Source organism: Mus musculus, chromosome 15 (genome assembly GCF_000001635.26).
Source record: "Mus musculus strain C57BL/6J chromosome 15, GRCm38.p6 C57BL/6J".
NCBI classification, from domain to species: Eukaryota; Metazoa; Chordata; class Mammalia; order Rodentia; family Muridae; genus Mus; species Mus musculus.
In genome coordinates, this window is record NC_000081.6 from 77,939,644 (window position 1) to 77,958,670 (window position 19,027).

The window sequence follows — 19,027 nt, forward strand, 5'->3', positions numbered from 1 at the left end:
GGCTATGCTATGCTGTCTCTGAATTCAGACTCCACACAGGAGTGCATCAGTCACCCACTTCCTTAGCCTTCCTTCCAACCACTCACATCCTATTTTATTGTTTTTGTTTTTAAGGCAGGATCTCCTTATGTAGCTGTTGGAGTAGAACTCCTTACATAGACCAGGTTGGCCTTGAACTTGCAGAAACTCACCTGCTCCTCCTTATGCCTTCCAAGGGCTGGGATTAAAGATATCTTTTATAGGAGCTGGAGAGATGATGGTTTAGTGGTTACGAGTACTCACTGCTCTTCCAAAGGTCCTAACTTCAACTGCCAGCACCCATGTGGCAGCTCACACCTGTCTGATGCCCTTTTCTGGAGCACAGATGTCATGCAGACGAAGTACTCATGTGCATAAAGGACATAAATAAGTAAGTCTTAAAAAAAAAAAAAAGATATCTTTTAGCCAGGCGTGGTGGCGCATGCCTTTAATCCCAGCACTTGGGAGGCAGAGGCAGGCAGATTTCTGAGTTTGAGGACAGCCTGGTCTACAGAGTGAGTTCCAGGACAGCCAGGGCTACACAGAGAAACCCTGTCTCCAAAAACAAAAACAAAAAACAAAAAAAGATGTCTTTTGTATCCCAGCGTGATCTTGAACTTCTGACCCCCCTGCCTCTACCCCCTACCTCCCAAGTGCTAGGATTACAAGTGTCTCTCCCTACTCTGTCTCTGGGCACGCTTGCACCCAATGCATAATGCAGGGTGCTCCTTTCCTTTTAGTGATTCCTTCTAGGGCGCCTCTACTCTGGCCACCACAAGGACCAGCACAGTAGAGCACAGCCTCTTGCAAGACTCCCATGTCTACTCTTTCCCAGCCATCCCAAAATGCCAGAGCAGAAATTGTTTAAAAATAAATGTATTTTTTATTTCAGTAGCATATAATCACATTCGAAAAATAAACACAAATTTGATCCAAAGAGGAATAAAGAACCTTGTCCCACAGTCCCAGCAGAGCCACCGTGGTTTCCTATCATCACAGCTTCAAGCAGCTGCTGCCCCCTCACCGGTGCCACATCGTATGCAGTGTTGTGGGGAAAACTCCTCAGCCCTTCCCTACACCCTCAAGGGATGATCATGAGAAGTTACATAACTCCTTTTTGTGTCTCTCACTTATTTCAACCATTTCTTCACCATAATTATTCCTGCTTACTGACTGACTGATTGAGAGAAGATTGATTGATTGATTGATTGATTGAGAGAAGGTCTCATATAACTCTAGCTGGCCTGAAATTTACTGAGTCAACCAGGCTGGTCTTGAATTCACAAGAGATTCTCCACCCCATGCTTTGGGCATGCTAAGATTTAAGGCATATACCACCATGCCCAGTTATTTTTGTCCTTTTAAAGTTTCTTTGAGAGAGGATCTTTTTAAGTTGCCCATACTGGGACTCTCCATGTAGCCCAGGCTAGCTTTAAACCTCAGTTCTCCTGCCCTGGCCACCCTAATGCTAGGACACCGGTGTGTGCCACATCTAGCTTGCCTTACTTCTAATCTTTTCTTCAAAACAGTTATGGGGAAGGGGTTCCGGAGCAATTGGCTCAGCACTTACTGCTCTCCCAGAGGATTTGAGCTCAGCTCTCAGCCCCACACATGGTGGCTTACAACCTCCTGTAACTCCAGCTTTAAGGGACTCTGACACCCTCTTCTGGTCTCTGGGCACCTTCACTCATGTACACATAACCCACAAACAAGTACACATAAGTAAAAATAAATCTAAAAAAAGAAAGTTTTATGGTTCAAGCTTGTAATCCCAATACTTGAGAGGCTGAGGCAGGAGAATGACTGTGAGTCCAAGTGCAGGCTGGGCTATATAATAAGTACCAGGCCAGGACACGGAATCCCTATGGGGTGGGGGAAGCAGAAGACATCTCTAGTCAACTGAGCAAGAACAGAATACTCTGTGTTAAAAACAAATAAGGCTGCCTGATATTTTGATGGAATCAACGATCTGGCAGATGACAGGAAGCAGCAGATGTCTTACACAAGGGTGTCAGCCAGCTACTTGCTAAGGCACCAAACAAGTGGCTCAGCCATCCTCGATGACTGGAGGGCGAGATGTAAGGAGCAGGTTTCAATTTTGTTGTGCTAAATCAAAGACTCATTTGAAAATGCTTTGGAGAAGAGGGTGGGGTGGCAGGGTCCCAGTTTGGCTTGCCAATCAATCTGTGTGGAATATGGCAACACTGACATCCTGGGTTTGGATGATGACTTAGTTAGAAGGTTTGGCACTGTGCAAACTACCCCAAATAGGTACAGGGGTACACAGTTCCCCCTGGTGACATGAAGGTGTTGAATTCTCCTGTTGGCATCTGGTAGGCCAGAAAGGAAGATGGCTGCAGGTAGGTCAGATGGCTAAGAGAGCTTGGACCCAGCCACGACTCTCCTATGGAGAGAGGATGATCCCACGAAGGGGCTTTGGGTTGTGTCCCTGGACGTCTGACGACCTCCATGACGACTGATGGAGGCTGGTGAGGAACAGTACCTGCACTCTGGGGCTATGGGAAATCATGACGTGATCACCATGCTGTACTTGCGGGCAATGCTTTCCCCATGGCTTCTTTGCTAATCTGTTGGCTGAGCGTGGACTCGGGAGGGAAAGCAAGGAAGAGAGGAGCATCAGGGCAGCCCAGAGCTGGGCAAGCGTCAACATTTCTGTGCCCACGGCGGCAGGCACAGCATCACCTTAAACCTGCCCAGGCAGGCCTCAGGAAGGCATGGCTCAGGGTGCCAGGCAGCAGGGTGGGAGAGGGACACACAGGCTGCCAATGCCTGGGAGTGTGATCTTGGGGACAGGGCAGCACTGAGGTGCCCTGCTCCCGAGAACTCAGTTGGACAGATGACCTTGCAGGACTTTCCTGTCTCTGCCCCCATACAAGCCCTCTGGGCCTGTGATACCCAGCCTGACTGCCAGGGAAGGCATCACAGTGTGAAAAGGAAGGGTGGCATAGGGGCAGGCCTCCTGGATAAGGACACTAGGAGATATCTGATGCTTCTGAGTTGGGGTCCATATCTGTACTGGGAAGCAGAGATCCCAACTGTCTGCCCCACTGCTGAAGACTCTAAACCTTGACTCTCATATGCCCACTGTGGAAACGAGGGGCCTTCAGCTTTGAGATGTTCCCCAGGTAGGGCCAAGGCCATCTGCAGAGTGAACCAGAAGGAAAATGAAAAGGCGTTTGGCTGGTCCTAGAAGCAGGCACACAAGGCCAGCATGGTGCTTACTTAGTGATGGTCCAAGTTGGACACAAGCTGGATGTGGAAGGCAGCTCATACCTGACAGAAGGTACCCTCCTCTTGACCTTGCATCTAGCACCAGGGGCCAGCACAGGAAGGGACACCACTCTGTGACTGTAACCCAGCCTTCTGCACTCTATGGGCAGTCCCATTGTCTGTTATCTCTGTGATGGTCCTGGTGGGAGAAGAGGCTTCCCCGGTTTTCTGGAGAGGTGCCAGGCACCATAGTCTGGGGGAGGATGCTCAGAGCTCCTCTTTGTTGCTGTCAAGGGATTGAGTCAGAGGCTCTGGAGCTGTGGAGTGGTCACCAAGCCACCTATTGCTGTTCTCCATGGCCGTGTAGTCCTGCAGGAGCCTGCTTTCCACACCATGCTGCCAAAGGCTCTTGGTGCTTGAGAGCCCCTGCATTCTCAGGTATCCCTGCTGGCAAAAGGGCGGCAGCCTCTGGCGTGTGAGTGTGAACAGGAAACAGGACTCTATGTGAAGACAAAAGGAGGTGTCAGGCCAGGCTTGGGAGACAAGCACGGAGAGGAGCTGGGGCAATGCTGGGGACCTAGGTAACCACATAGTATACTTTCTACCTAGCAGTCATCTTGGTTTTCATATTGTATATACGACTCTATACTCCCTGCACTTAGCCATCACTATCAACAGGACCAACACAGTGGTATAATATACCTGAGTTGGGTAACCCTTACGTGCTGATTAGCTTTCTGACTGCTGGACACAGGCTAGGGTCATCTGGGAAGAGGGCCCCATTTTATTTTATTTTATTTTATTTTTATTTTTTGTTTTTTCAAGACAGGGTTTCTCTGTATAGCCCTGGCTGTTCTGGAACTCACTTTGTAGACCAGACTGGCCTCGAACTCAGAAATCCACCTCTCTCTGCCTCCCAAGTGCTGGGATTAAAGGCGTGCGCCACCACGCCCGGCTTTTATTTTATTTTTAAGACAGAGTCTCTCTACATAGCCTTGGTTATCCTGGAACCCACAATGTAGACCAGGCTGGCCTCAAACATAAGATCTACCTTCCTCTGCCTTCCTGCTGCTGAGATTAAAGGCATGCTGGCTGAAGAGGAAACCTTAACTGCAGGGTTGCCTTCATCTGATTTCTGGTAGGCAAGTCTGTGGGGGATTAGTGTGGCAGTGGCCAGCTCACTGTGGTTGGTGCATCCCTGGGCAGGTGGTGCCAGTTGCATAAGAAAGCTGTCTGAGCAAGCTATGGGGAGCACAGGCCAGCAAGGGTGCTCCTTCATTACCCTTGCTTCAGTTCCTGCCTCCAGGTTCCTGCCTTTCATTCACAATGAACTGTGACCTGGAAGTGTAAGAGGGAGGAATAAACCTTTTCTCCCCACACTGCTGGTCTTGGTGTTTTATCACAGCAATGGAAAGCAAACTAGGACATCTTATCTTATCTTGTTTAGTAATGGCTTCAGAGCTTAAGAACAGAGATGCAACGATTTGGGAAAGCTAAAGGGAAACCATAAAGTGAAAATGTGCTAGTTCTATTTAGAATAAGAAATTGCCTTGTATGCAGCTGCTGCAAAGTGCTGTGGTAAACTGCATCTTGCATGTGGGAACCCAGGAGAGGGGAAAAGAAATCCTCGGGGCACTGATAAATATCACATAAAACAAACAGACGTTGAATCTGTGCGGGAACACTTAACACATGGATACACTTTCATATTCTGACATCAAAGTGTTCTGCCAGCAATCACCAAATCTAACTGAGATTTCATTTTGGGATTCCCCAAAGTTAGTGGCCCCAAGCCCCTGGCTCTAAGTAGAGATTTGGCTATATGCACTCAGGCATTCACTGGGGGTCTTGGCCCACATCCTGCATGGTCTGGATGGGAACACATCCAGGGTACCAAACAAAGGTTGGGTGGGGATATGCCACTGGTCTTTTGTGGACTCTTGGAGCCTTGGGGAATGGGCAGGCAGTTTGAAGCTGAGGGCTCTTTTTTCTAGGCATTTCAGGGGTCTGTATGATCAAGGTTGGCTGCTCACAGACTATAGGAACTGCAGAGGTGATCAGCTCGGGCTCTGCTCTGTGGGTTAACCAAGATAGGACAGTACTTAGCTGATTAGGGCTGGCGTGTCACATAGTAGCAAGTCAGCTCCCAAGCTATCATTTCAAAGTAGACTCAGGATAAAGCAGGATGCTCTTTGACTGGCTGGAGTCGGTCTCTAGCTTGACTTGGAGAATGGTGTCAGACATTTGACAGCTGTTTGACATGTTCTCTCAATGATAGAAAAAGCACTGGACTCAAAACATCCGGGGGGGGGGGTTTCAAAGGACAAAAATATTGGCTTATTTCTGTCATTTTCTCTTCTAGATCATTTGAGTTCTTGTCCTAGGTCCCTCTTTGTATTTAGCCATCATTTCTGCCTTCCAACTTACCAATTCTCTCTTTACCTCTGTCTAATCCATTAACTCCTTATATCAAGCCTCTCACTTAATTTTCATTAAATTATTTCACAATTTCACAAGCATAATTTCCATTAGTTTTATCTGCCTCGTTTTCTCTAGCTCTTCATTACTTTTCTCCTGCCTTCTTTTTCCCTTTCCTTTTCCTGTGCTAGGCCTCAAACCCATGCATGCTAGCACTCTAACACTAAGATATACATCCCACCAACTGCCCTCTCAGAAACTTGGTTACCTGCATAAAAGCTACGCAGATCTGTGTCCAGACAGTTTTCCAAGAAGCGCCTCAATGGGAGGATGTGTCCTACTGGGGCTGTCCAGTCAGTCAGGAAGTCCTCCACGATGTGGTGGATGGCTGTAGGCCGAGGCAGGGGCCACTGTGCAGGACGGAACCGCATATCTTGCTCTGTAGGAGAAGGGAGGCATCAGGGCCTGGCCCTTCATGCTGGCACATCCCCCTTCTCTCATGATTGCCTTCCTGTGGTGGTTCTGCCAGGCTGTGGTCAGCTTGGCCACCAGCCACCTTCATGTAGCTGGAGGAAGAGGAACCAGAGCTGCTGCCTGTGGTTTCTGAGTGCTCACATGGACCAGTTAGCACATAGTGTTCATCTAGACTCACCCTGCCCTCTAAGCGCCTGCCCCATAGGCCACTAGACCAACACTGCCCATCCCTGGAAACCAGACTCTAGGAGGTGACCAATCCTAGTTGGCCAGTGTTCAGGCTGCCGACTACAGACCTGCACTCCCCATTCCCCACTTTCTGAAGCTGCCTCTGCCCTAGGGAACAATTCCCAGCTGAGTCACCTCTTTCTTTTCTGGGGACAAGGTCTCAAGTAGCCCGGGGTTGTTCTGCCTCTATTTCTCCTATGCTGAGATTACAGAGGGATATCTCAGTACACTCAGCTCTGAGACAGGAGCTCACTAGATAGTCTAGGCTGGCCTTGAGCTCATGGCAAACCTGCCCCAGCCTCCTTAGCCCTGGAGTAACAAGCACCTGTCTGGAGCACCCTCTTCAACCTGAGACCTTTAAGCTCTGAACTGAAAGGCTTGATACCTCGGCTGTGCCTTTGGGCCACCGGCAAATCGTGTGTCCCCTCCTGCAGTCCTACATGGACTGACCATCAACATCCCACTTTGTAGACCAGGAAGCAAGGCTCAGCAGGGTTAAGTAAAATGGCCAAGGTCAAAGCGATGTCAGTGCAGAAGTGTGAATTTGGCCTGGCGGTTCTGTACTGGGTTCTTGTCCTTGTCTGGTTTATTGTTACTGTTGTTTGTGTGGGCACACATGTCACAGAGCCTGTGTGGCGGTCAGAGGACAAATCTGAGCAGTCGGTTCTCTTCTTCTACCTTTGCGTGGGTTCCAGGGATTAAACCTAGGTCTTCAGGCTTCCATGGTAAGAGCCTCCAACCACTCAGTCATCTTACCCACCCTCATCCATTCTTCTTACAACTCACCTGCAGTACCTCCCCCCACTTTGAGACACCACAACATGACAGCACTCCTTTCACTACATAGTACCCAGAGACCATGTGTGGCTTACTCGGGTACCCCGCGTGCCCTCTGTCAGCTGCAGAAGTTCTGAATGTCCTTGTGGTGACTGCTCTATAGACAGAGGTGGTCCAGGAAGAGCCCTCTGAAGAGGCTGAGTGCAGGAAGGGTGGAGGGCAGCTTACCAGTGGGGAGGTGTCTGTAGTAGTAGATGACAGGGTGAAGGAAGTTAGACATCCAGGCATCTTCTATGTGTGCCACAGACCGGTCATAATAGAAGACATCCTTCTCAGGCCCAGAGAAGTTTTTGCCATATTCCATGTTGATGACAAAGAGCCCATGCCGTGCTGTCCTCCCTGTGAGCATCTCCAGCTGGGCCAGCATCTGCATAGGGAACTCCTCCAGGTACTCAAAGGCTGTGGCGTTCCTGCGGGTGGGACCCGGAGGCACTCAGGACCAGGGAGGGGTGCAGGTTCACCACAGGGGTAGTGCTGTGGACTGACCAGGAACCTTCCACCCTATAATACCACTGTGGCAGCTGTGCCTTCTGAAATATCTGGGGCAGGTTCCAGAGAGCTCTCTTCAACCTGAGAGCATGCTGGGGGCAAGGGTGTTCCAGGATGAGGGAAAGTGGGGGAGAAGCTGGTGTCTGTAGGTAGAGACGAGAGTAATGAGGTCAGGGAGGTCATGGGATTTGAGTAAAGGAGGTATGGGGTGAATGTACGTGTAAGTGGACGGAGAAGGGGAGCTGTCGGCCCCAGGGGCGTGGGGGGCAGGGACAACAGTATGACTATCCTTTTAAAAGGGTGGCTGGTGGCTACCGAGGGCAGAGTGACTGTGCTGGGAGGCCGCTGGGCCATTGTGGGTGTCAGGACTAGGATGCTGAGTGAGCCCTGGGTTCTGGCACGAGCCCCTGATCTAGGCAGCTCTGGCACTCACGGAAGGGGTGCTGAGGGCAAGGCAAGGAGGTATGCTGAGCTCCTGGCCTCCTCACATCCCTGAACTAGGGGTTGAGCAGCCGGGGCTTTGGATCAAGGGGTGTCCTGACTTAGGCGTCTTCCTGTGTCTCACCTGCCTGTCCTCTGTAAAGTCCTCCCTTGCTCTTTCCTGACACGTCCTGTACTGTATCCTTGGGCTCTGTTTGTCCTGTGATGTGCCAGTAATCATTTGATCTAAAAGGGCCAAGCAGGTCCTTGCCTGAGGGGACTCTTATCTTCACCCTTCAATGCTGCAAGGGAATTATGCTCATTTTGTAGACGAGGCAAGAAGTGCAGAGCTTAAATAACTCCCCCCAAACCATACAGTAAGATGCCTAAAATCCGGGGTTTACATGTGGGCTGTCCCGAAGACCTTGTGGTATTTACCTCGCTGACTTCCTTGCCACAGTAGATTAGCCTCTGTAGGCCTCCTTTGCACAGGAAACAACGGGACCACTTAGCACACAGAATAGTACCAGAAGCAAGGGGCAGGGTGTTTGGGTAAAGCAGGGTTGGGGGAGATGAAGTGGGAAGGGCTACTCACTCCTTCAACAGGATGATGTCAGCCAGCACACTGAACATCTGGTACAGCCCAGAAGCCTCATTTACACGCCGGATGATGGAGCTGGTCAGCTGTGTGATGGGGTACTCTGTGGATGGCCAGGGGATGCCATGGTGCCGATGTTCCAGTAGCCGGTGGACAGCACGCACTGAAATGGCCAGAGGGAGGAAGGGCCAAGATTTTATCTTGGCCCAGTGGAGAGAGGCCCAGGCCTGGGAACAGTGGCAGTGAGAGCTAAAAGTATAGGTCTATGTAGAGTATATACAGACGTAGAGTATATACAGAGTATACGTAGAGTATATATATCTATATCTATATAGTATACACAGAGTATACAGAGTATATGTAAAGTGTTTACAGAGTATACGTAGAGTATATACAGTATATACATAGAGTATATATAGGGTATATATAGAGTGTATACAGAGTATATGTAGACTATATATAAAACGTATATATAGAGTATACAAGGCCAGATGGCAAATATTTCTTCTTCATAGTCACATGCAGTCAGGGACCCTGCTCCATTCTGTCTCTTGGGTATCAGGCAGAGTATGGGTGCGGTGGATTTGGGTGTGAGTGGTTTACCCTTGCTTGAGGCTATCTGTACATGGAAGTTTCTTTACACTGGGTGAGATACACTGTATCCAACCCTGATACAGAGCTTTCCATCCTCCTTGGAGGTCATCTCTAAGGCCTCATGGACATTCTGGCTGCTTCTATTGTTCTTAGCTCAAGTCTACCCGTCACTGTCTTGTGAGATCTCCGGTAGAAGGCAGCTGTTGGCGCCCAAGCCAGTACTCAGGTGGTTTAATTCCCACCTGGGGCTGCTCTCCCTGTAGTGGAATGCGCCAGCCAGCACAATTACTTGTTCTTCCAAAGTTAATAAAACACCCAATGCAATGAGGCTGGGCCACAAGCCAGCTGCTCATAAGAAAGGAAACAGCGGCAGAAACAGAGGGGTCTGGGAGGTGCCAGGGATGGAGAACAAGCCTGGCACCTCAAGAATGCAAGACCTTTGCAGAGCAGGTGACAGCTGAGGTGACAGCATGCTGCGGCGGGGGCCTTTCCAGGGGGTGCAAGAGAAACCACGAAAGATCAAACTCAGAAAATGGCGAAATTTCCTCATTGCTTTTGGCACCGTGGAAGGAACCTGGAGTCTTGTACATGTGAAACAAGTGTTCTGTCACTAAGCTACATTCTGTCCCTTTTCTTACTTTGAGAAGGGTCTAAGTTGCCCAGGCTGGCCTTGGACTCACTATGTAGCTTTCCCTGTCAGCTGGAAAGGGCATTGAGGTGTAAACCCTGGGCCTGAGGTGACAAAAGCCATCAAACTAAATGGAAACAGGAGGATGTGGACTCAAGGCCCTTAGGGTTTGGTTGTGGCCCACGTAGTGGTAGCCAGGCAATGTGGCACTCACTCCATGGGCTAAAGGGACTTCTCTAGGTGTCACCACCTGAGGAGCTGTGAGCCTGCTAGGATCTCCCAGTAACACCTTTTTTTGCTTCTAAAGATACACACTAGGGGACTGACAGCTGGTCTCCAGGGTTGCTCAGATGAGCTTAAGTATTTAATGTCACCTGCCAGGCAGGAGAGCCGGGGATGTATTCTCAAGCATTAGCCAGCAGCGTCATCCCCACAGTGCCCACTCTAACCTGGGAGCGAGGGCATGATCTCCCCATGCAGGGGGCACGAGGGTCTGCCAGTCTATGCCAAGTTTGCTATTACCTCGTACTTCTCATGCTACAGAGAAACTCATCAGGCTGGCAAGATGGCTTGGCAGGTAGGAAGACTTGACCTGCCATCACTCCTGAGTTTAATCCCCAGACCCCACATAGTGGAAGGAGAAAACTGACTCCCAAAGGCTGTCCCCAGACATCGACACATGTGTGACTCCAGTAAGTGATTACAGATTTTGTGCGGGTTTTGTCTTTTTCAACTTTTCTACAATAAGCACATAATTCTTTGCATCAAGATCTGTGCAGGGGCCCCTCCTCTGAGCTCCACATCATCTGCCTTATTGCCTTCATGAAGAAAACAAAGCACAAACCACGTGTGGTAGCGCACATCTGTAATCTCAGAACCAGGGAGGCTGAGGCAGGAGGATTGGGAGTTTGGGCTACCACAGCCTGCTCCAAATGTTTTACTACTGTTACCTCTTGTAGGTCATCTTTCTCCCCCTGGCTCAGTACTGTGGACCCTGGACTGGAGTTGAGGATACACAGACCAACAACACTCAGGCCCCCCGAGTAAAAGCTTCCCCTGGATGCCTGAGAACAAGGACAGACTGGATCTCCCACCCACTGAGTGCAAAGCAGGCCCTGCAAGCAAACTCCATCCCAAGCCCGTGGCATCTGACCCTCTCCGAAATGCGGGTAAGAGCCAAACAGCTCACTCAGCGGCTTTGGGCCACCGCTTCCTCCATGGAGGGGAGAAAAGGGCAGGAGAGGCCGCCTTCTAAAAACCAGAGACCAAATCAAACACAAGCAACGCTCTCTGGCCCTCAGCTGTTTCCTCAGGAAAAGACAAAGGCTATGCTGGCCAGGTGGCTCAGTGGCTCAAAGCGCTTGCTATCTATGCAAGCCGAAGAACTTGAGTTTGAACTCTAGAACTCATGGTGGAAGGAGACTGACTCCTGCAAGCTGTCTTCTGACCTTCATATGCCTGCCGTGGGACCGGTTCTGTGCACATGTGTGAGTGTGCATGTACACACATGTGCACACACACATTATTATAATAAAAAAGAGAAAAGCAAAGGCTTTCTAGCCACCACAAGGTGCTGGTGACTCTTTAGGGATGCCCGTGCTCAGCTTCCAGAAGATACTCAACATGCAGCAATCTATTTCTCTTCCTCCCTTTCTGTTTCTGTTTTTCCTTAACATTACAAAGTATCAGTTTCTGGTTGGGGATTGTTCTCATGCAACAATCAAATCATCGCCATCACCCCCATCACCCCCATCATCATCTTGAACATAGGGCTTCCGGGACACTAAATGCTCTGCCACTGTGCTGTGTCCTCAGTCCTCAAATTAATTAGTTAATTAATTAATTTTGTATTTTACAGGCAATCATTATTAAGACAGTGCCATTTTTACTACTGAAAGTCTCACAGGAAGAGCTGATATAATCAATTAGAACTTTCACTGAGGTGTTCCTACACTCGGGTACCTGAGCTGCCTCGTGGGTACACACATTGAAGGGTACTACCTTATCTAGCCCCGTGAGACTGGCACATCTTAGACTACCCATCCCCTTGACCACACTTCAACTTAATTGCATGGGACTGAGCATGCGACAGCCACCCTCAGAGGTATCTACTATCATGCTGCTTCTAGGCGAATCTCCAGATCATGAAAACATCCTTGCGCCGGGCGTGGTGGCACACGCCTTTAATCCCAGCACTCAGGAGGCAGAGGCAGGTGGATTTCTGAGTTCGAGGCCAGCCTGGTCTACAAAGTGAGTTCCAGGATAGCCAGGGCTATACAGAGAAACCCTGTCTTGAAACCCCCCCCCCCCCCAAAAAAAAAGAAAACATCCTTTTCATGCGTTTGAAAGCCAGGAGCCCTGGGACAGTGGTGGTCCATTAGCCAGGCTTACCTGTGTATCGGAATCCATGGATGAAGCCGCCAGCGGATTTCCGGTAGTCCACTGAGTGGCTGGCAGTCCCTAGGATAAAGAGACCCCGGCTTCCTTTGGATTCATAGCTGGCTTTGATCAGTGGGTATTTCTTGCTGAACTCAGTCCCCGAGGAGAGTCTGAGGGACCTGCCAGTGAGAAGGGTTGTTAGGAACAAGAGCTGCTGGGGACAAGGCCCCTGGTGCCCTCCTGCACGCTGAGATGCTCTCCTGAAGCCTTCCATAATCCCCAGGGAGGCCTGAAGGTGCTCCTGAGGGGTCCCCACATCCACCCCACTTAGACTCACTGGTCGAAAATGGAGAAGTCAAACGTCCATCCCAGGCAGCGGATGACACGGTCGTAGGCCACCCGCATGGCAAAGTTGTCGTTGTCATCCTCGGGGAGGGGAATAGAGTCGGCACTCTGGCTGCTGTTATTCTCCAGGAGGAATTTCAGGGTGACGTGGAACTTGCCCTTGCTGTCCTTCACGAGGGCCAGATACTCCAGGTCTGATTCCAGGAGCCCGTCTAGTGATTTCAGCTGGTAGGTGTCCAGCAGGCCATTGTTGATGGCTCTGGGGCCCCACAAGCAGGCAAGAGAAGACAGAGGGTCAGGAGGGCTGTCGGGTGCAGCCGAGGTTGGGGAAATGCCCACATTTGAGGCTCTCTAACCCAAGGGAAGCTTCATCCCCACAGACAAACACCAGGAGCTTGTGAGCTTCTTTTCTTTCTGTTGCTTTTTTCTTTCTTTCTTTCTTTTTCTTTTGGTAAAGATAAGGTCCTATGATGTGCAAGCTGGCTTCAAATTCACTAAGTAGCCAAGGCCGACCTTAGACTCTGATCCTCCAGCCTCCACCGCCTGAGTGCTGAGCTGAGACTACGGGTGTGCATCAGCTCACCTTACTTGTGTGGAGCTGCGGACTGAATCCAGGGAGTCAAGCACTCACCAGGCCCCTGTGGTAGATCCTTAAGAGGTGGAGCCTAGTGGCAGATCACTGGGTCATGCCCTCAGAAGAGATTAAGACAGTTCTGTTGGGAGCCCTGGAAGTTTCAGGTAGAGGTTTGCTATAGAAGGGAGCCCGACCTCCCCCTTGTTCTGGCTTCCCATCCTTACTGTCTGACATGTGTGCCTGCTGCTGTGATACCATCTGCTACGGGGTACTGGTGAGAGAGGAATAGACTGGAGACTTAGCCTCTGAAATCATGAACTCAGCTGCAGGCATTTTCTTATAGTATCAAGAAACAGCTTAGTACAGGATGTATGGTACAAAATATGTAAGCAAGGATGTAGCCTACCTGACATCTCCAACATAGTGGGTGGCCCAGGAGAGCCGGACCCGGGAACGGCTCAGCATGTGGACAAAGTTAGTGACACCCAAGATGTTTTCTGCCGTCTCGAAGGCTGAGTTCCCATGGCCCAGGATCAACACATTCTGGCCCACAAAGTCTTCAGGATCCACGGACACAGACTCGTACCCCTCCACATACTCAGAGCCGGGGAAGTCAACCAGTTTGGGGACTGCCAGACCAGTGGCTACAAGCAGGACGCTGCAGGTGGGAGACACAGAAAGACGACTCAGTTCTTCAGTTGTATAACCAACCACTCAGTGTGGATCTCCTTACCTCATCCCGATTCCAGGCTCCTCAAAGACATGTCCACTCAGATGTTTACCCGTTCACTCTTCCAGTTACTGACCCACGCCAGTGTGCCTCTCTCCAAGCTAGCCACAGACCTTCATGCTTTATTGGAGGGGTACCATACCCAGGGATTAAGTTTGCTCACTGATCCTATGATAAAGCAAACCTGTCTCCTTTAATCTCTAACACAGCCATGAGCTCCGTTTTCCCCAGGGGGTATGCACTCCACTCTGGCATTCAGGCTTCTCTCTTGACTGGCAAGCCAGGCACACACATCTCCTACCCACACTTTGCTGGTACATTCATCTAGATCTTATCTACTCCTCTACCTTCCCACTCCCCAGCTGGTATCCCCTGCCCCGTTTTATGGGGGAGGAGGAGGCATGGGGCACTGAGAGTCCGGGCATCAGAACTCCTTAAAGCAGGAAAGCCACAATCTGAGCACAGAAGGGCCTGCTTCCAAAGTCCTGTTGCGACGTGAACTTGATATATAGCCTGGGCTAGCCTTGGATCTGGTAATCCTCTTGTCTCAGTTTCCCTAATGCTGGGGTTACAGGCATGGGTGCCACCATGCCCAGCTCTGCTCTCTATACTGGCGGGGATTATAATGGGGTGGATTTTGTAGGCTGCAGAACGGTTTGGCCACAAGGGATGCATACAGCAAACACTCCTTTGTTTTCTGACCCCTTTCTTCTCTGCGCCTCACTCCTTTCTACTCCAGTGAAGCTACCTAAAATCCAAGAGTCTCAGTCAAGACACCCCCCCCCCTTTTTTTTTTTCCTGAGCTGCAGGAACAGACAAACAATAGTTACACACTTGTCTGCAGCCAGGAGTGAAGCTGACAGCCAGGAAGGGAACATGGAGTAGCAGACAGGACACAGGCTTAGGTACTAGCAAAACCCCAGCCCAATGTAGCCCCACCCCCATTAGTGGTAAGCCACAGCTTGTTGATCAAGGTCTTCAGAGCAGAGCCTCAGATCTGTGCCTGCTAAATGAGTGTTAGGGAGCATGTTCTCTAGGTTTCTTGTGACGACTGGACAAGTTTGAGGTGCCCACATAATGTCTCCTAAACCAAAGCAAGGTGACATCTGTATCTGGAAGCCATGCTTGTTTGGCCTTTCGATCTGGTTTTGTTCTGAAATCCTACTGGCTAGTGTCTAACGTTGCCCGGACACTTCACTCTGCTTGTCTCAGCATGGGTTTTAGGGACACTTATTTTAGAAAACTATCAGATGTGTCCAACCCGTGGCCTCTGGGCCACATGGGATCCAGGATAGCTATGATTATGGCCCAGTATAACTTGCAAACTTACTTAAAATATGAGATTTGTGTATATGTGTGTTTCACAACTTGGTTGCATGGTTTTAGAACTTGAAGCCTGTGAATGAAAATATAAAAAGGTGCCGGGCAGTGGTGGCACATGTCTTTAATCCCAGCACTTGGGAGGCAGAGGCAGGTGGATTTCTGAATTCGAGGACAGCCTGGTCTACAGAATGAGTTCCAGGACAGCCAGGGCTACACAGAGAAACCCTGTCTTGGAAAAAGGAAGAAAGAAAGAAAGAAAGAAAGAAAGAAAGAAAGAAAGAAAGAGGGAGGGAGGGAGGGAGGGAGGGAGGGAGGGAGGGAGAGAGAGAGAGAGAGAGAGAAAGAAAGAGTAGTAGTGAAAGAAAGAATATGTAGTGTAGTAGTGTCAAAAGGCTGGACCTGCCTGCATGGGTTGCTGGCTATAAGCTAAGCTCACAGGCAGTATTCAACACCACAGGACCATGGCGAAGGCAATAGAGCCTGGCAAATCCTGTACGATAAATTGCTAGATTTCCCCAAACATACTCAGCCACAGCTTTGTAAGGACGCACCTTAAAAAAGTTTTGCTTGGCACTGAACCCCATTGGGAGCAAGAAGTAGCCCCTTTCTCATTCTCTCCAATCTCGAGGCCAATTCGGCTGTGTCCTGAGGCTCCTTACCTGCACTGGTAAACCTGGCCCTTCTGGTCCGTCAGAATGAAGTAATGGCCGTTCCAGGCTTGTGGATCCTTGTCCAGGGTCACATGGGTGATGTTTGTGTTGTATAACACATGGAGCCCCAGGCGCCGCGCGAAGTCACCCAGGTAGCGCACCATGTCGCTGGCGTCGGGGAAGTAAGCCTGCGAGTAGTGTCTGAAGAGCAGGTGTGGGTCGTCGCTGAGCAGCGAGTTCCAGTCGTGGCGGAGGTTGAACTCGGCGTTGGCCTTGCCCGTGTGCCGCTTGTTGATGCTGATGAGCTTGCGGTGGCGCGGGTAGCGAGTGAAGAAGCTGCCAGGTGCGGACTCGCGTTCGAATACCTCGTAGTCCCTGCCGGCTCGATGCAGGAAGGCGGCCATCTGCAGGCCCGCAGGACCGGCGCCCAGGACGCAGTAGTCCCGGTGCGGACGGGAACACACTGCCAGGTGCAAGGCTAGGGCCACCAGCAGCCCCGAGGGACCCATCCTGCAGCACAGTAGAGGAGAGGCCTCGCACCTCGTGGCTGGCAGCTGGTGACAGCCGGCTTTCCCGAGGAACGAGAAACCAGGCGCTTGAGCCTCCCAGGGATCTGGAGCGGGGCTAGTACTGAACCCCGGGACCTAGGGGCTCATCTATCCCGTCTCCATCTCTTTCAGGTAGGATCAAGGGCCCACAGGAATTCTGAATCCCCAGCTCATCTCCATAGTCCACTTTCCTAGGGTGTCAGACTCCCTTATTGTCATGGTAATTTCCACCCCAAAGGAGAGGCAGTTTCCCCAATTTCCACTCATTTTGGATGTGCCCTGCATTTTGGGAGGAGGTCTTCCCAGGTGGACCCTTCAGAGGTTCTGGTTGGTCTACCCACCTTTCACCCTGGGGGTGGGGGTACGGGACCCTGAAGGAGGTGTGGCTTCTAAGGCCCCGCCCCAGCCCCCCGGATCACGTGAGGATGCCCCAGCACACCTGCCGCGGTCTCCGCTATCCCGCACTGCTTCTGGCGCGTGCGCGGTCCCCAGGCTGAGCTTCCGACCCGCACGCTGCCGCCACCGGTAGCCCAGCGATGCTCCCACGACAGGCTGCAGTGGAGGGAAGCTACGGCTGACTCGCGCCACAGCGGCCACGCCCCTCCCCACTCCGGGCCAATAGCAGGGGGCGGGTCACGTGTGCCACGCGCAGCACGCCGGGACTGGTGGGGCGGCCGGGGCGCGAGTGGCGCACACGTGCTGTGAGCGCTGTTTCTGAGGGTAGAGGTGCCTTGGGGAACAGCAGGTCCATGATGGGACGCCTGGCCCTTCCTTTTGATTTGTACTAATCCTTGTGCCAGAAGATGAGAGATTTTTGGAGAAAACCTTGCCATTTATATCCCTTTATTACTGTAGAAGACTGAACCTAATTGGCCAGTCAATTTTGTGGGACTGAGGAGAGGCCAAGACAGATGAACCAATTATTGTCTTAGAGTCTTGATCGTTCAGTTGTACGAAGGGTGGCCAAGGGAAGCGATTCCCAGCACTTTGTAACTGACTCGTCAATACAAAGTGACAAGGTTTGCATAAAACAAAGATAAAGCTAAGTGGGTTTTGAGACAGCATAGTGGCTCACTCTTGTATGTCCAGCAATCGTGAGACTGAGACAAGAGGACTGTGTGAAATCCTGCTTCAAACTCCCCAACCCAGAGGCTCAAACTGCAATTCTGTGTAGGAAGGAGGATTTGAATATTCAGGCTAGCTCCCTAGACCAAGTTACTCACCTGGCTAATTAGAATACTGTGTGCCTTTTGGAGGAAAGGATAGCGACCTTCACAAGGCGATGCAGAAGCTGAGGGTTCTTAGGAAAAACATCTGGGAAGGACTTTACCAGCTTTGCGTGACTGTAGCTGCTTCCCATTAAAAAGGAGCCTTGCTCCTGGAAGCCTAATCGGAACCCCGCCCACTTGCAGCTTCCCTCATTTGCCCTTAGAAATTTACGTTTATGATTTTCCTGGTGAAAGAAAGCACACCCGGAATGCTGGTGTTTTCTTTAGAGCCTGCACTAAAGAAATCCGCCCTGGGGGCAGACATAAACTTTAGTTTATTGTCATTGTGGAGACCTCAGCCCACAGGTTTAGTTTGGAGCTATCCTGGGTAGACAAGGTATCTCACCGAAAATAAAGCCGAGCATTTCATAGATACTGTGGAGAGGATGGGCAGGCACCAAAAGGAACTAGAAAGTTGGTCTGCCTTTGGTGATGGAAATGGAATGATCAGGAGCCCCACGCCTGGCTAAGGTGCAGGATTCCCAGCCATTGATCTACAGCCCACAGCGCAGGGCTACAGGAGCTTCTTGTAGGTGGATTGGACCAAGGGATCTGGATTCTGGGCCACTCCTGAAGCCCAAGACATTTGTCACACTATTTTATGTTGTTTGCACTCTACATTAAAATCTCAGTCAGGGCTGCTCCAAGTCTGAGATTCTCAGAAACGCCAAGGTTTCTGCTCAGCATCCTTTGCTGGCCTCTTTAAGTTAGTTCAATTATGTTGCTGAAACCTGCCTCTTTAGTAAGGCAATCCCCATCCTGTTTCCTTTTCTCCATAGCTCTGCTCCCACTCACACCCCAGTTCTGAAGGGGCAGGTGAGAATGCCCAGGCAGGCAGGCCAATTACTGAAGTGTTCAGCAGAGCACTCAGTCCACAGCCTTTAAACACATGTTCTTACGTGACACGTTGCTTTGTGCAGACTGGCTTGAGATGTTCTCCAGCCCTTGTAAGCTACCCAACAGACACTCTGAAGATGTCTTCCTCAAGGGCCACCTCCCAACCACACCCTGTCCTTGGAGAGAGTTTCAAAGGCACACCTAGGTCGCTAGGGACAGACAGCACAGTTCATCCTTCCTCAGGCTGGGACACTTCATATTGTGTGACCCCCAACCATGAACTTATTTTCATTGCTACTTTTTTTTTTTTTTTTTTTTGGTTTTGGTTTTTTGAGACAGGGTTTCTGTGTAGCCTTGGCTGTCCTGGAACTCACTCTGTAGACCAGTGGCCTCGAACTCAGAAATCCACCTGCCTCTGCCTCCCAAGTGCTGGGATTA

At 50.6% G+C, this 19,027-nt stretch overlaps 1 protein-coding gene across 6 annotated transcripts; it reads right to left on the minus strand.

Annotated features, from left to right (window-relative positions):
• Positions 1-878: 878 nt before the first annotated feature.
• Positions 879-18,860, minus strand: Foxred2 (FAD-dependent oxidoreductase domain containing 2). Of its 6 annotated transcripts, none has more exons than XR_003951391.1 (9): positions 16,924-18,859; positions 15,946-16,446; positions 13,640-13,891; positions 12,652-12,918; positions 12,327-12,493; positions 8,711-8,876; positions 7,375-7,616; positions 5,936-6,233; positions 879-5,535 (listed from the first exon to the last, which is right to left on the minus strand). XR_003951391.1 is itself a non-coding variant. In XM_017316602.2 (9 exons), exons 2-9 carry the CDS (start codon positions 16,443-16,445, stop codon positions 5,404-5,406), a joined length of 1,833 nt encoding a protein of 610 aa, XP_017172091.1. In that variant the 5' UTR covers position 16,446; positions 16,924-18,859; the 3' UTR covers positions 879-5,403. The 6 variants fall into 6 exon arrangements, 5 of the variants coding, with proteins under 5 accessions (XP_017172091.1, NP_001017983.2, NP_001161732.1 ...); XM_017316602.2 differs by having other exon boundaries at positions 879-5,471; positions 5,936-6,106; NM_001017983.2 differs by having other exon boundaries at positions 879-3,749; positions 5,936-6,106; positions 16,924-17,079.
• Between the last annotated feature and the right edge of the window lie 167 nt (positions 18,861-19,027).